This window comes from Bos taurus, chromosome 11, assembly GCF_002263795.3.
Source record: "Bos taurus isolate L1 Dominette 01449 registration number 42190680 breed Hereford chromosome 11, ARS-UCD2.0, whole genome shotgun sequence".
In the NCBI taxonomy this organism is placed as follows: domain Eukaryota; kingdom Metazoa; phylum Chordata; class Mammalia; order Artiodactyla; family Bovidae; genus Bos; species Bos taurus.
Window position 1 is genome coordinate 10,128,602 of NC_037338.1, and position 14,157 is coordinate 10,142,758.

The 14,157-nt window shown below is 54.9% G+C and overlaps 2 protein-coding genes across 3 annotated transcripts; both read left to right on the plus strand.

Moving 5' to 3' along the window:
• Window positions 1-1,949: 1,949 nt before the first annotated feature.
• Window positions 1,950-4,263, plus strand: PCGF1 (polycomb group ring finger 1). The gene is given in 9 exon segments (NM_001046447.2): window positions 1,950-2,092; window positions 2,514-2,619; window positions 2,778-2,930; window positions 3,083-3,154; window positions 3,281-3,386; window positions 3,566-3,599; window positions 3,709-3,795; window positions 3,933-4,013; window positions 4,117-4,263. Coding segments are annotated over 9 exon segments (780 nt in total). The 5' UTR covers window positions 1,950-1,999; the 3' UTR covers window positions 4,165-4,263.
• Window positions 4,264-9,787: 5,524 nt separating this feature from the next.
• LBX2 (ladybird homeobox 2) lies at window positions 9,788-13,789 on the plus strand. Of its 2 annotated transcripts, none has more exons than NM_001192128.1 (2): window positions 9,788-9,992; window positions 11,058-11,443. In NM_001192128.1, exons 1-2 carry the CDS (start codon window positions 9,788-9,790, stop codon window positions 11,441-11,443), a joined length of 591 nt encoding a protein of 196 aa, NP_001179057.1. The 2 variants fall into 2 exon arrangements, with proteins under 2 accessions (NP_001179057.1, XP_059747370.1); XM_059891387.1 differs by lacking the exon at window positions 9,788-9,992 and adding an exon at window positions 10,552-10,745 and having other exon boundaries at window positions 11,058-13,789.
• Window positions 13,790-14,157: the final 368 nt, after the last annotated feature.

Genomic DNA, 14,157 nt, shown 5'->3' on the forward strand with positions numbered 1-14,157 from the left:
ACCTGCGGAAAAAACAGTGGGAGGTCCTGTGTGTTTGGAGAGACTGAGTGACTGTGAGAGACCAAGCAGTCTTGAAGGCTTTTATTCTAATTGGAAAATGACTGGATTGTTTTAAACAGAAAGACACCTGATTTTTACATTTTAAACAACTTTAAGGCAAAAGTGACATACAGTAAGCTGTACATAAAATGTGCAATTTCATACACTGATAAATGTGTACACCCATGAAACCATCAACACAATCCAGATAATAAGCATCTGTCAACTCTTCTAAGAAAACTTTCTATGTATCCTTTTGGATTTTGATTCATGTTTTACCAGAATCACTGTGAGCTGCTATGTTTAGACTAGGCTAAAGAGGGTAAAAGTAGAAGCAAGAAAGCAGGCAAGAAGCCACTGCAGTCACCCAGAGAAGAGATAATGGCATCTTGGAACAGGGAAGTAAGCAGTGGCTATGCTGCTGCTGCTGCTACTGCTGCTAAGTCGCTTCAGTCGTGTCCAACTCTGTGCGACCCCACAGACGGCAGCCCACTAGGCTCCTCCGTCCCTGGGATTCTCCAGGCAAGAATACTGGAGCGTGTTGCCATTTCCTTCTCCAGTGCGTGAAAGTGAAGTCACTCAGTAAATGTCCGACTCTTAGCGACCCCATGGACTGGAGCCTACCAGGCTCCTCCGTCCATGGGATTTTCCAGACAAGAGTACTGGAGTGGGGTGCCATTGCCTTCTCTGAAGCAGTGGCTATAGCGAGTAGTTATTTTTAAAAATCACTTATCTCATAACTCCTTGCCTCTAATTCACTCTGAAGATAAATGAATATGTTTCTTTCATAGGATAACCCCCTTTCTTCAGAAAAGTTTTTTTTTTTTTTTTTTCCCTATTGCCCTCACACTAAAGTCCCAACTCCATAAGGTTCTGCTGCTTCTCATTCTTCTCTATCATCGCTCTCAAATCTACACCTTATCCTCTTTCAGGCCTCTCTCCACTGTGCTTTTCTTTTCTATTTCCACCACACTTCTTTCCCCTACTCCCAATCTCTAATTGTGCCCACACAAAGACCCACTTCCTCCAGAAAGTTTTTCCCCGTCTCCGCTGGTATCTCTCGCTTCTTGATTGTCCAACTGTACTTGATGTTAATACTCCACAGTAATCTTATCCTTGTTTTCGTTGGATTTTGAATCCCACTTTTTAGAAAGTACCTAGGGACGTCGGTGTACCAGGTCTAGTGCCCCTGCATCCTCCCCAAGTATGGGACTGGATCTATGCCAGGCAGGAGCTCGCTGCCTCAGCGTGTCCATGTGTGGTAGTGTCCTAGCCGTCCTCCCCTCCTCCTTGGGCATCTGCTCTGCATTAGTCTGTCCCAGGCCTCCGCAGGCGCCGATGATTGAATCATCATCATTAACCAGGGCCTGCCCCCCCAACCTCGGCGGCAGAAGGGAGTGATGGGGGTGGGCACGATCACTACCAAGTCCCTGGGGTCCCTCCTTCCCCGCCACCCTCTACGAGATTCCGCAGAGCTCCAAGAAACCTCCGCTGTGGAGGGGGCACAAGGCCTGCCATCGGGATGAAGCTCCGTAATGCGGGCGCGTAGTAGGACACAAGCAGGGGACCCGGAGAGGTTTCTTTTATCAGGGACGTCGCCCCAGGAGATCGACAACCCTGAGTGGTGGCGGGCGGAGACCGCCGGGCCTTTGGGGTAGAAGGCGGCAGTCTTTTGCAGGCTCCAAAAGTCAGTCCCGAGATCATGTAGGGTCTACTATGACGATTACTACAGAAGGTCGAGGAGATAGGACCCCTTCCCACGAACCCCCTGGACTCCCTAATAACAGATTGAAGAGGGGGAGGGGCTAGTGGGGCTCAGGTGAGCACACGGGGAGAAAGGACATGGGCGGGGCCTTACAGAGGGTCAGCGAATCCGAAAAGACCTAAGCCTTCGTTGCGGGGCGACAAGTCCCGCCCCGCAGGCGGCACCGGAAGTAGCAGGCCGAGATCAGCCTTTAAGATGGCGTCTCCTCAGGGGGGCCAGATTGCGATCGCGATGAGGCTTCGGAACCAGCTCCAGTCAGTGTACAAGATGGACCCACTACGGAACGAGGTGAAGGGGCGGCAGGGTTACCACTGCGATCGGCTAGCAGTGCGAACTGGGGCCGGCTAGAGGACGGGCGGTGGCTGGCAGGGCGCCCAGTGCGCCTGCGCAGAGACAGGGTGCCCAGTGCGCCTGCGCGATTGCGGTTGGGTTGCCAAACTCCAGGCTAAGACGCCTGCGCATTGCGCCGCTGACGTTTTGTAGGCTCCCCTGGGAAAGGAAGGTCGGGTGAGTCAGGCTGGAGAGAACCCCTGCTGTGCACGGAGCCCTCTGCTGGGCGGAGGGGGTGTGTCAACCCCCTGGGAGCTAATCAGCTGACGGCGCTGGGTGCAGAGTTGGCGGTGGGCTCTGATGAGTGGCGACTTCCAGATCGTGAAGGCACACGGGTTGGGGTTGGGGAAATGATCGTTGACGGAAGGTGTGTCCGCAGGAGGAAGTACGAGTAAAGATCAAAGACTTGAACGAGCACATCGTCTGCTGCCTGTGCGCTGGCTACTTCGTAGATGCCACCACCATAACAGAGTGTCTTCATACGTGTGAGTGCCCAGAACCCTGGCTGTTTCTTCCAAGCCCTATATCCCACTAAGCTGGCTGTCAGCCTCTAGGCTGCTTGCCCTAACCACCCAGGAAACGCAGCCAGCCTATAAACCCAAGTTTTCAGAGGGCTTGAGAGTCTGCCTTTCTCTTCTTGCAGTCTGCAAGAGTTGTATTGTGAAGTACCTCCAAACCAGCAAGTACTGCCCCATGTGTAACATCAAGATCCATGAAACACAACCACTGCTCAACCTCAAACTGGACCGGGTCATGCAGGACATCGTGTACAAACTAGTGCCAGGCTTGCAAGACAGTGAGTAACCACCTTGACTTTGAGGGGCCTCTAGAGCACTCTTGCTGTGTGGCAGCTTGAGGTGGCAAGGGCTTTGGTAAAGAGGTTGACAGCTCAAGGAACAAAGAATGAGAGAGGGCTTATATTTTACTTCCCATACTACCCTCTTCTAGGTGAAGAGAAACGCATCCGAGAATTCTACCAGTCCCGAGGCTTGGACCGGGTCACCCAGCCCAGTGGGGAAGGTATGTTGCTTGGTAGCAGGAGGGTAAGGTAAAGCCCCCAGAGCATTCCTCCTGCCCAGATTTGCCCCCTGGGGAAAATGGAGTGTGGAACACCTGCCACTTTCCTTGTTACTCTGTCTTTCTCAGAGCCAGCCCTGAGCAACCTTGGCCTCCCCTTCAGCAGCTTCGACCACTCAAAAGCCCACTACTATCGCTATGATGAGCAGCTGAGCCTATGCCTGGAGCGGCTGAGGTGAAGGATAGGTCATGGGCTATATGAAGTGACAATGACAATGACCCAGAGCCAGGGAGGGGCCCAGGGAGAAGGCGAGCAGTAAGGGAGTGTCTTCCATTCAAGAGAGTATATCCTAGCTCTGGGTGGGGGGCAGGGGAAAAGCCAGGGCTCCCTAACCTGTGTGTGTTTCCTCCCAGTTCTGGCAAAGACAAGAATAAAAGCATCCTGCAGGTAAGAGGGGCTGAGGGGAGGGCCTCTCTAAGGAGACTCACCACTCCATGACCCTTCCCTCACACATCTTGTCTTCTTCCTGTCCCTTCCGCCCCCCACCAACCCCCAGAACAAATATGTCCGGTGTTCTGTTAGAGCTGAAGTTCGTCATCTCCGGAGGGTCCTGTGTCATCGCTTGATGCTAAATCCCCAGCATGTGAGTATTCCCATGTAGATTTTTTTTTGAGGGGACGGAAAGGGGTAAGAAAGGAGGAACAGAGTCAACGGTAGACTTGGTAGTTCTTGACCTGGGCAAGAGAATAGTTTCTGAAACTTTGCCCGTCTCCTTCCCAGGTGCAGCTCCTTTTTGACAATGAAGTTCTCCCTGATCACATGACCATGAAGCAGATATGGCTGTCCCACTGGTTCGGCAAAGTAAGGCAGTGCCAAGGCAGTCCCCAGGGCAGAGGTGGGCTGAGGGGGCCTTCTGGGTAAGAACATTTCCACTGACTACTACTTCCCATTGTTTTTTCCTTAGCCATCCCCTTTGCTTTTACAATACAGCGTGAAAGAGAAGAGGAGGTAGGGGCCAAGCCCCCACCCTTCCTTGTCCCCTCCCCTCCCCAGATATTTATGTGAAATTAACTTCGGCTTTATTTTTTGAAATAAAAACTTGAAAAAAGCAGCTCTCCTTGCCCTGTTTTGTTCTGCCACACACCCCTGCTTTATCCTGTGTCCTGCTTCCCTGTTGAGAAGTCTTCTTGAGTTTCATCGAAAAGGAGGACCTTTCTGTGTTGGTGTCCCCTCAGTGAATTACCAAAGGACAGCCGTGGAGAACCTTACGTATGTAAAACTCAGAAAGTGAGCTGAGTGAACCAGGTCACTCATAGCTTCCTCTTCTGGTGAAGGGAAGGGGTGCTCTCGCTGTCCTTGAACGCTACCACGTGTAAAGCAGACCTGAGTGCATCAGGTGTCCTAATTCAGTAGTGGTGAGAATGGGGCTAGGGTCTGATAGTGGCCACTGCAGGATTGAAGAAGAGTGATATTTTAAAGAAAATACAAAGAACTGCACCATGGGAGGAGCCTTTAAAAAAAAATGGGATGCAAGAACACATTGGGGATCGTCACAGTTGGAAACCTGCTGTCCATGTGAGATTCAGGTGCCTGGGCTAGGTGAAGCCAGGGTGTGGAGAGGGTGGTTGAGAGAAGGGAACTGGTTCCCAGAAAGGCCACCTTTTAGGAACAAGAGGGAAGCAGCAGGGTGAGAACTCTATTGAGTACTTTAGCAATCATTCCTTGTCAGTTTGAGCCAAACAGTAACAAAGGAGGGAACTGGAGGCCAAAGCAAGGTGTGTTTCCTGTAAGAAGCTAATGGGCTGCTGTGGAATCTGGGACAAGCTAAATGGTGCAGGCAGCATAGATGTTGCCAGAACCTGATGTTAAAGCCTAAATCTGGCGCTGGCCAAAGTCTGACAGTATGAGTTCAAGGGGGTCGCTGAGCATAGCTTGTGAGGGCTGAAGGTGCCTGAGCTTCCCTAGATGGAGACTGGGTGGCAGAGGACTTGGGAAAGGGGTTAGTGAAAAACCCTTAACTGGCCAGAGGAGCCAGAGACTCCGGGGGCAAAAAACCTGAGCTCTCTCCCAGGACACAGCAGGCCAGGGCTTTGCTCCCCATGGATGAAGCTTGTAGGCCAAAAGAAAGGCCTATGTGGAGGGATTGCAGACGCAAGGCAGAGCCCTAGGTACAAGCTGGGCAGGGAACAGGGCCCAGGGTGGACACTGCCTGGGCACAATTCCCTCCTCGTACCATATCCAGGATTCCTGAATCTCCGATTCTTCAGGACTCATGCCTGATTTGTATCCCCCACCCCCTGCCCCCAGCTGTTCTTGAAAGCATAAATTCACCTCCTCCAGAAAACCTTTCCTCAGTCAGAATCAGGCCTTCTTCCAGAGTCTTTGGCCTGCCTCCACACCAGCACATATCTCGAGGATTTTGATTAATTATATCTATCCCAGGGTTCCCTATTCTCTTCTCCCTGAATATAAGCTCTGGGTAGTCCCAGGCCCACTCAAGCCACAGTATTCAGATTGTTCTCAAGGCATTTGTGTGTGAAATGGCATTTCCAAGGCAGGTGGGGTGGGGTAGTGGAGGTAAGGAGAATGGAAATACCCCTGGGGACTTTTTCTGGCATAATAGTCCAGTTGGGGCTTGGCGGCAGCTTGATGTCTAGCAGGCCCAATCAGAAGATAACTCTGGGGGAGACCTGAGAACCAAGCCTTAGGATGAGGCCTTTCATGACACATGACATGCAGCCAAGAAGCCCCAGAAGGCACTCAGGCCTGGATCTGGGGTGGCATGGCTCCCTGCCTGACCCCCAGCTCAGCAGAGCCTTCTTTTTTCAGCAGCAGTGGCAGCCGGCTGATGCAGGCCATCTGCAGGTACCTCGCCATTCTCTAGCTATGGGTCCATTACTTCGCTCCCCAGCCTGCCCCACACAGATCCTGCCCCTCGGAATCACTTGGGTCTCTATCTGTGCCAGGGTGGGCAAGTCAAGCCCGCAGTGCTCTTGGGCTCAGTGGCCCAGAACACACATGCCTGCTCAGAGAAGCAGCTGTAGGGCTGCCCCAGCATGCTCCCAGTTGCCCCAGACCTCATGGGGTGCCAGGGTGGAAATGTCAGTCCTCACCTGCAGGGCCAAGCTTGCCCGTGCTCCTGATGCCCTTTCTCACCAAGCTCTTTTCGTGGTCCACGTTCACCTGGGCACTGAGACTTGCTCTCCCCTTTGGCACAGAGGAGTACAGGTCCCTCTCAGGCTGGTCCCTCTCCCAGGACTTGGAGGTGAGCGATGGTAAGGAGACAGGGAAAAGGGACTTCCCAGGGACAGTGCGCCTCAAGGGGTATGCCAGTGTCGGGCTGTGGTGGAGGTGGTGAGCATCCCACTGCTCCCCCACCCCAGTCTGCAGACCCCCCGAGTTGGCAGCAATTGCACGGAGAATTTTGTAAAAGGCCTAAAGAACGCACAGACCCAGCGTTCTGGAAGTAAGGAAGATTTATGTCTGAATCGGGTCACTCTGCATTAACGTTTTCTGAAAGAGAAAACCATCCCAGAGGTGTGTGAAATGGAAGGACTTCCGGCCCCAGCTCTTCTGTCTGGAGTTTCTTCATTTAAACACTCATGGCCCTCTCATCCTGGTTAACAGGTTTTCTCTAAGATGGGGGGATGGTGAGGAGAAGCACGCCTCTCGGTCATCCACCACCCCTAGGAGGTTATTCTGAGGATCCTCGTCCCCGCTTCTCTCACTCACAGAACTCAGAGAAACGTGTACGGTGGGAAATCCAGGGGCCTGAAGGCCATTTATTGAGCCGATATCAAGAAGAGGGGGTACATCGGGGGTAGGCCTGGGTAGAGGCATCTACAAGATGAGAGGGTGAAATGGACAAAGGCAAGTCAGAGATGCAGTGGCAGGGAATGAGAAATAAGATGGGGGTGATGGGGAAAGGGAATTCTGAAAGAGGGTGGTGGGTGTGTGTGAGAAGGCATCCTTAAGTGGGAGTGGAGGTGTCTTCTGAAGAGAAAGTGAGAAAGAGGGGATCTCTACCAAGTGAGGGAGCAGAGGGCCCCCGAATGTCCTCTGAAGGGACAATGGGGAGAATCCATCAAAGAAGGGGAGTGGCAGGCAGGAATGTAGGCTCAAGTCCTTCTCTAAGGACCCAGGGCAGAGAGGCTGGGGCCATGGGGATGGGTGATACGGCAGGAAGAGGTGCACTGGAGCGCAGCCACTGTCAAGTTGGGCTTGGGGGAAGCCTAGGAGACAGCTGAACACCCCCTCCTCAACCCAGGTTTAATCTCTTAATCTCCCTCATTAATCATCCCCCTCCTCCTACACCCCTCAGAGGATCTGGTTTCTCCCCAGCTCAGGTTCCAGGGGCTTTGCTGGGAAAAGTCCCCTCCTGAGGCCCCACAATTGTCTGGACAAATCCCTGGCTGCTGGGATGACCTTAGCTGGGCTCTGCTGTCAGCAACCTCTTCCCTTGACTAGTCTCTCCTTCCCTCTCCTCCCCAAAACCCACATCTGGGGATTGCCCAAGCCCATTGTCCAACCCCTTCTGTAAGCCTGGCGGCAAGGGGAAAAGGTTGAGAGACAGAAGGGGAGGAAAGCAAAGGCCCTTCAGGAGCGCTCCACAAGAACACACAAGAGTAACTAAGAGCAGAAGAGATGACATAAAAGCTACATAGAAGATGCATGAGTAAAGGTCACAGTGTCTTTTTGGTGGCAGGACATGAGCTAGGCAGTTCCTGCAGCCTCCCTAGAAAAACCTTCTTTGCAGACTAAGTGAAACCACCAGCATGGTTCAGAGGGCTGAGGCCTCCTGCCTCTCTGCCACCTGCCACCATTAATAATCAGTTAACAAGGTCCTGAGGCCTCTCAGCTTTCCACTGTCTGCTCTCTGACCCAACAGTGGGCCCACTGGGCTGAGTTTATTGCTTAGGCTGCCATGAAGGTACTATGTGAGTATCTGGGTGTGTCTCAGGGGACGGGGAGTGTCATTGGAGGGAGTCCTTTATCAAGAAGACCCTGTGTTTCTCCATCTTTGTTGGATGTGGACTAGGTCAATGCCTCCGGTTACATGAGGTTCCCTGACCCCCATTATCAAAGTGCCTTCCTGTCCTTGTCAAGGAATCTTTATCCAGGTGTCTTGGCTCTCCCAAGCTCTGTTTGGTGCACCCCATCTTCAGGCTCCACTTGCCCCAGAGCAGACAGGTGGACTCAGGGGATCACAGCACAAATCGTGGGAGGAAGTCTACAGAGAAGGTGACCAGGAGGGACTTCATGGCACTGTTTGAAGAAAACAGAAAACCCCGCGTTCCCTAGGAATGGTGAGTTCCCCAGGAGTGGCAGGGCTTCTCTGCCTCTGTGATGTGACCTATGAACAAAATCCTTGCCCTGTTGAACCTTCACTGGTGAGCAGTGCTGTCCCAGAGCTGCCTTCTTCCTACAGTGGAAGGATGTGGTGTGAGCCCAGGACTAGAATAAGTGTGGGAGAGAAGGAAGACGGGACTCGGATAAAATAGAAAAGAATATCCCTGGTCTTAGAATTTGCAGTTGGGTTTGTAGGGGTTCTGTCTCCAGATCTGGTTGGGTAGATGAAGTCTGCCCTTGAGGTTACTCTTCTACAGTGAGTGGCCCTGATGCTCTGGGGCAGTGAGTGGTTCCCACTGTTGCAGATGCTGGGTGGTTTTTGGGCCTCTCCAGACTGAAGGACCCATACTCCAACTATAGGAGCTTAATAGGAAGACAAAGACAGACAGATCGACTGATAGATGGAAAGACTAATCAGGAGGCCCTCTGTGGAGGCCAGTCTTCATTGGCCTCCTGGGCAGTAACAGCAGCTCTGGTTTGCTGTGTTCTCTTTCCTGAGATCCAGGTCTCCGGCCGGTTCTCCGTGTGTTTAGACTTCCTCGAGGCCTCTGAGACGTGGCAGGACGGCCTTGGATTCGGCCAGAGAGCCAGAAGAATCCACTCACCTGCGCTTGCTTCCCCGTGGCATCCCCAGAATCCCCGGTTACAGTCGCCCTGCCCTCCGGTCCTTCCAAGTCTCCAGTCCCCCAGCCCCCAGCGCCGCGCTAATAACTTCCAGCCGCCGGACCTCTTTAAGAGAGTTCCGCAGGGGTGGGGCGGGACGAGGGGGCCAGGTCAGGAGATAGAGGTTCTTACTAGGTGAGGCTGGGGACCCTACCACTGTCAGCTCTGCTCTTCCTTCTTGAAATTTCGCAAATCCCCAGCCGTTGGGGCCAGGGAAGGCAATTTTATTGCCGACGACTTTATGAGCCAGAGCTGCGGCTAGGCGGGGAGTCTGTGGTACACAGAATCTAGGGGCCGCCCAGGACGGGCCCAGCCCGAGTGTGCACTGGGCCGCGTCTGGCAGCGCAGAGTAGCCCTGCGGCCCGGCCTGGCGGGTAGTTCCGCCGGTTTCTCTCCGCACCTCCCCACCCTGTAGAAATACCGCTGCCGGGACGTCTACCAGCTCCAGACCCACCGCGGACCTGGGGTGGGGGGTGGGGGCGCAGGAGGAGGGGCACACAGGCTCGGGCCCAGCGCGGGGGGCGGGTCCGAGGCGGGGGGCCCAGATCGGGAGCCGCGCTGGGGCCCAGGCAGCTGCGGAGCCGAGCGCGGCAGGCGGCTGGCCCGCCACAGCCCCGCTGGCCATGAGCTCGGGATCCGAGCCCCGGACATCCCTAACATCCTTCAGCATCGCAGACATCCTAGGCTCGTGCATGATTCCCCGAAGGCCCTCTGTGTCGCGGCCTCCAGAGTCGAACCAGGGTCCCACGTCGCCGCTGTGCGCGCTGGAGGAGCTGACTAGTAAAACTTTCCGCGGACTTGACGGGCACACACCGCAGCCCTCTGAAGGTATAATTCTGGCGAGGTCGCACACTGTGACTTGGCCTTCTCCCCATTCCTCTTCCAGGTTCCTGGTCTCGAACCTTCGTTCACCCTGGCCGCTACCCTAACCTGCACCCTGCCCGCGGCCCATGTGCCGGGGTTTGCCTCTTCCTCTCCTCCCCTCCCCGCCGTTAGTTCTCAGGCTCCGCTGCCGCTCCTGGAGGCCGTCAGCGCCGGGGGAAAGGACCAGACTGTCGAGAACTGAGCGACCCTTGGGTCCGTTCGCTGTAGGCGGAGCAATCGCGACAGAGAAAGGCCGGAGAGGAGACAAAAGGCTGTAAATAAGTGAGCTAGGGTTAGGACCGCAAAGAAAATGCTGGGAGGTGAGGCTCGGGCCTCTCCGGGTGACCAAGCTCCGCTCCAAGCTGCTCTCTTCTCGAGAGGGCTGAAGGAGCAGAGGGGCCCTAGAGCCGCAAGGGCCGCGGGACTCTGGACTCTGTTTTTCCTCGCCCTTTGTACCCCACTCTCCCCCTTTTGGGCCCGAAGAGAGTGTGCTTGTGTCATCCAAAACGAATAAGCCCAGAATGCCCGACACCCACGAGTTTAAAACAGGGCATGATCAGGGTTCTGTTACAGAACCCTGGCTGGCTAGGGTTCTGCCAGCTGGCTGCCCCTACTCTGACCATGGTCGGCCCCCGCCACTGGTGCCGGCCTGATCTGCAAGTCCGCTCCAGCAGGGGCTCCGGAAGGCCTCAGAGTCCCCGCCCTGTACTCCAGACGGTGCGCCCGTTCTCCTCTGGCTTGTCCCGCCTTCCTCCCAGTCCCCCGACCCCGCGAGATGCCCTCATCCTTCTGCCTCCCAAGGGTACCCTGAGGCCGGCTCCACTTTGCGCCCCACCCCCCGGGCTGAAACACCACCGTCGCCCCTCGAAAAGTTCGGGAAGGGTCCGCGGCTCTGGCTCGGGTTCGCCTTCTGGCTCCGCACCAAACCTCCCCCCTCTCTGACTTGACCCCACGCCCGCTTCTCCTCGAGGACCGAAGTCTGACTCCCCCAGGCTAGGATCCTGGCTGACCCCCACCCTGTCCCCGCAGGCCGCGCGGCCCCAGGCGCGCTGGGCTCTGGCCAGGCTGGCCGCAGACGACGGAAGTCACGCACGGCGTTCACCGCGCAGCAGGTGCTGGAGCTGGAGCGGCGCTTCGTCTTTCAGAAGTACCTGGCGCCGTCCGAGCGCGACGGGCTGGCGTCTCGGCTCGGCTTGGCCAACGCGCAGGTCGTCACGTGGTTCCAGAACCGGCGCGCCAAGCTCAAGCGCGACGTGGAGGAGATGCGCGCCGACCTGGCCTCGCTGCGCTCGCTGTCCCCAGAAGCCCAGTGCCGCCTCGCGCTGCCGGACGGCGCCCCTGGCCTCGGCCCTGGCCCCGCCCGGCCTGACTCTGAGCTCCACCTTTCTGACGAGGAGATACAGGTGGACGATTGAAGGCAAAGCTGCCTCGAGGGCTCTGCGGCGCTGACCTCCGCGCCCCCGCGCCCTGTCCGGGTTCCGGGGTAGGAGGGAGGGTGTCGATCCGCGCCCCTTCCGGCTCACAGTCCAGACGCCCACCTTCCCCGATTGTTGAGAATAAAGTCCAGACTTTGCTGCTGCTGCTGCTGCTGCTGCTAAGTCGCTTCAGTCGTGTCCGACTTTGCGACCCCATAGACGGCAGCCCACCAGGCTCCCCCGTCCTTAGGATTCTTCAGGCAAGAACACTGGAGTGGGTTGCCATTTCCTTCTTCAATGCATGAAAGTGAAAAGTGAAAGTGAAGACGCTCAGTCGTATCCGACTCTTAGTGACCCCATGGACTGCAGCCTACCAGGCTCCTCCGTCCATGGGATTTTCCAGGCAAGAGTACTGGAGTGGGGTGCCATTGCCTTCTCGCAGCACTCCTCAATCCTGGCGCCCAGAGCAAAACCTCCTGATTATTGCGAAGATTCCATGCTTTGCACTGTGCCGAGCGCTGTAAATCCGATGTTTCCTTTAACTCTCATAGCAACCCTATAAGGTAGGTGATACGGTTATGTCCGTTTTACAAAAGAAGAACCCCTAAATCAGGATGTAGACCCAGGCATCCAGCCAGCCTTCAGATCTGGTGCTTGTCAGCTTTCTGCTCCAGGGACGCTGGGTGAGGGGAAGGGCACTGGACTCTGATAGTTGCCAACCCCTCCTCTAGCCCCCGCCTTGGGGCTTCCCTGGTAGCTCAGCTGGTAAAGAACCCGCCTGCAATGCAGGAGACACAGGTTCGATTCCTGGGTCGGGAAGATCCGCTGGCGAAGGGATAGGCTACCAACTCCAGTATTCTTGGGCTTCCCTGGTGGCTCAACTGGTAAAGAATCCGCCTGCAATGCGAGAGACCCCGATTTTATTCCTGGGTTGGGAAGATTCCCCAAGGAAGGGAAAAGCTATCCCTACTCCAGTATTCTGGCCTGGAGAATTCCATGGACTGTATAGTTCATGAGGTCTCAAAGAGCTGGACACAACTAAGCGACTTTCACGTCACTTCTCTTCAGAGGTCGCCTTAGTTCCAGAACGCCACTCGGGGTTTGATCCGCCGCCGCCTGGCAGACCTTGCACCTAACAGACTGGTGCCAGAGTGACAGCGTCCCACCTGCCTCTCCTCCTTCCCCACCCTGAGGCCATTTGTTAATAGGGTCCCGACTTTTGTCTTTTTCCCCAGGAGAGTCCTACACTGAGACCCAGGCAAAGTGATAAGCGCTGGGAGAGGTGACGTACCCCTGCTTCTGGGACCTCCACCCCACCTTGCGCTGGTGGGAAAATGTCCCCACCAGGATGGTGGTGGTGGCCCCAGGACGGTGGGGAGGACTGATCCTACACTCTGAGGCAGAGCTTGGGGTAGCTGCTTGCCGGGTAGAGAGCCCAGCCCACCTCCTCCAGCAGGCTTTCCTGAGATAATTTCTAAGGCTGCTGATTAACCATCCTCCCACATGTGATGGGGAGGGAGTGCAGGTCTTCCCTGAGCTGGCCATCCTGGTTCTTGGTTAGGTGCCTTCCTGCTTCCCCATCATTGACTGGAACAGATAATGACTACTAACTAGTATAGAGCTAAGAACCTGTCATCTATCATGTACAAAAAGTATTCTTTGCACCTGTGTTGCCTCTTCAGTACACATATACAACACACACATACCTCCCCTGGTTCCTGTTCAGGATCCCTTCTGTATTCCCTTCATGCTCTTCTAAAGTCTGCCTTTCTGGAAACTTTAAATTGGAATGACCAACTCATTCGTGTTTGCCTAGGACTTTCCCAGTTTTAGCACAGAAAGTTCCACACCTTTGGAAATCCCTGTCTCAGGAAAACCACGATGTTCGGTCATTCTGCTTTGTTTAAGGCACTGGGTCAGAACCCTACCAGTTAGCAGTGTGAGTGTGGGATAAAGTGGAGGCAAGGTGTCAGGAGTCCTATGGCTCTGGGTCAGAACCCTACCAGTTAGCAGTGTGAGTGTGGGATAAAGTGGAGGCAAGGTGTCAGGAGTCCTATGGCTCTTGGGGAAGATTCAAGCCTAGGACAGTCTAAGAGGCACTGGGCAGGGGACATTGCTTTTGAGAGGCTAGAACCCTCCTCTACTTAAGCCTTCCTAAATAGAATTTAGAAGCCCAGGGCTGCCACCTCTTATAATCAAGCCTTGAATAAACAAAACTCAAACCTGTAACACCAAAATAGCCTCTTGGATGGGTGTCTCCTCTCCTAGGTCCTAGAGCTGCTGCTGCTGCTGCTGCTGCTGAGTCACTTCAATCATGTCTGACTCTGTGTGATCCTATGGGCTGTAGCGCACCAGGCTCCTCTGTCCATGGGATTCTCTAGGCAAGGGTACTTGAGTAGGTTGCCATGCCCTCCTCCAGGGGATCTTCCCAACCCAGGGATCAAATGTCTCCCGCATTTCAGGCAGATTCTTTACCTCGGAACCACCAGGGAAGCCCAGGTCCAAGAACAGACCTTCTCAAATATCAGGATGCCTCAGAATCACCTGGAGGGCTTACTGAAACATAAACTGTTGCGCCCTACTCTTAGTTTCTGATTCAGAAGGCCTAGGGTGGGCCTGAGAATTTGCATTTGTGAAAAGTTGCCAGGCGACACTGATGCTACTGGCACAGGGGACGTGCTTTGCGAACCTCAGTCCCACAAACTCCGGCACTT

What these genes read in the sequence shown, in the direction of transcription:
- LBX2 (NM_001192128.1), top strand. Translation starts at nt 9,788, where the DNA reads ATGAGCTCGGGATCCGAGCCCCGGACATCCCTAACATCCTTCAGCATC. An exon ending in CACACCGCAGCCCTCTGAAG is followed by an intron (nt 9,993 to 11,057) that starts GTATAATTCTGG and finishes CTGTCCCCGCAG; the next exon opens with GCCGCGCGGCCCCAGGCGCG.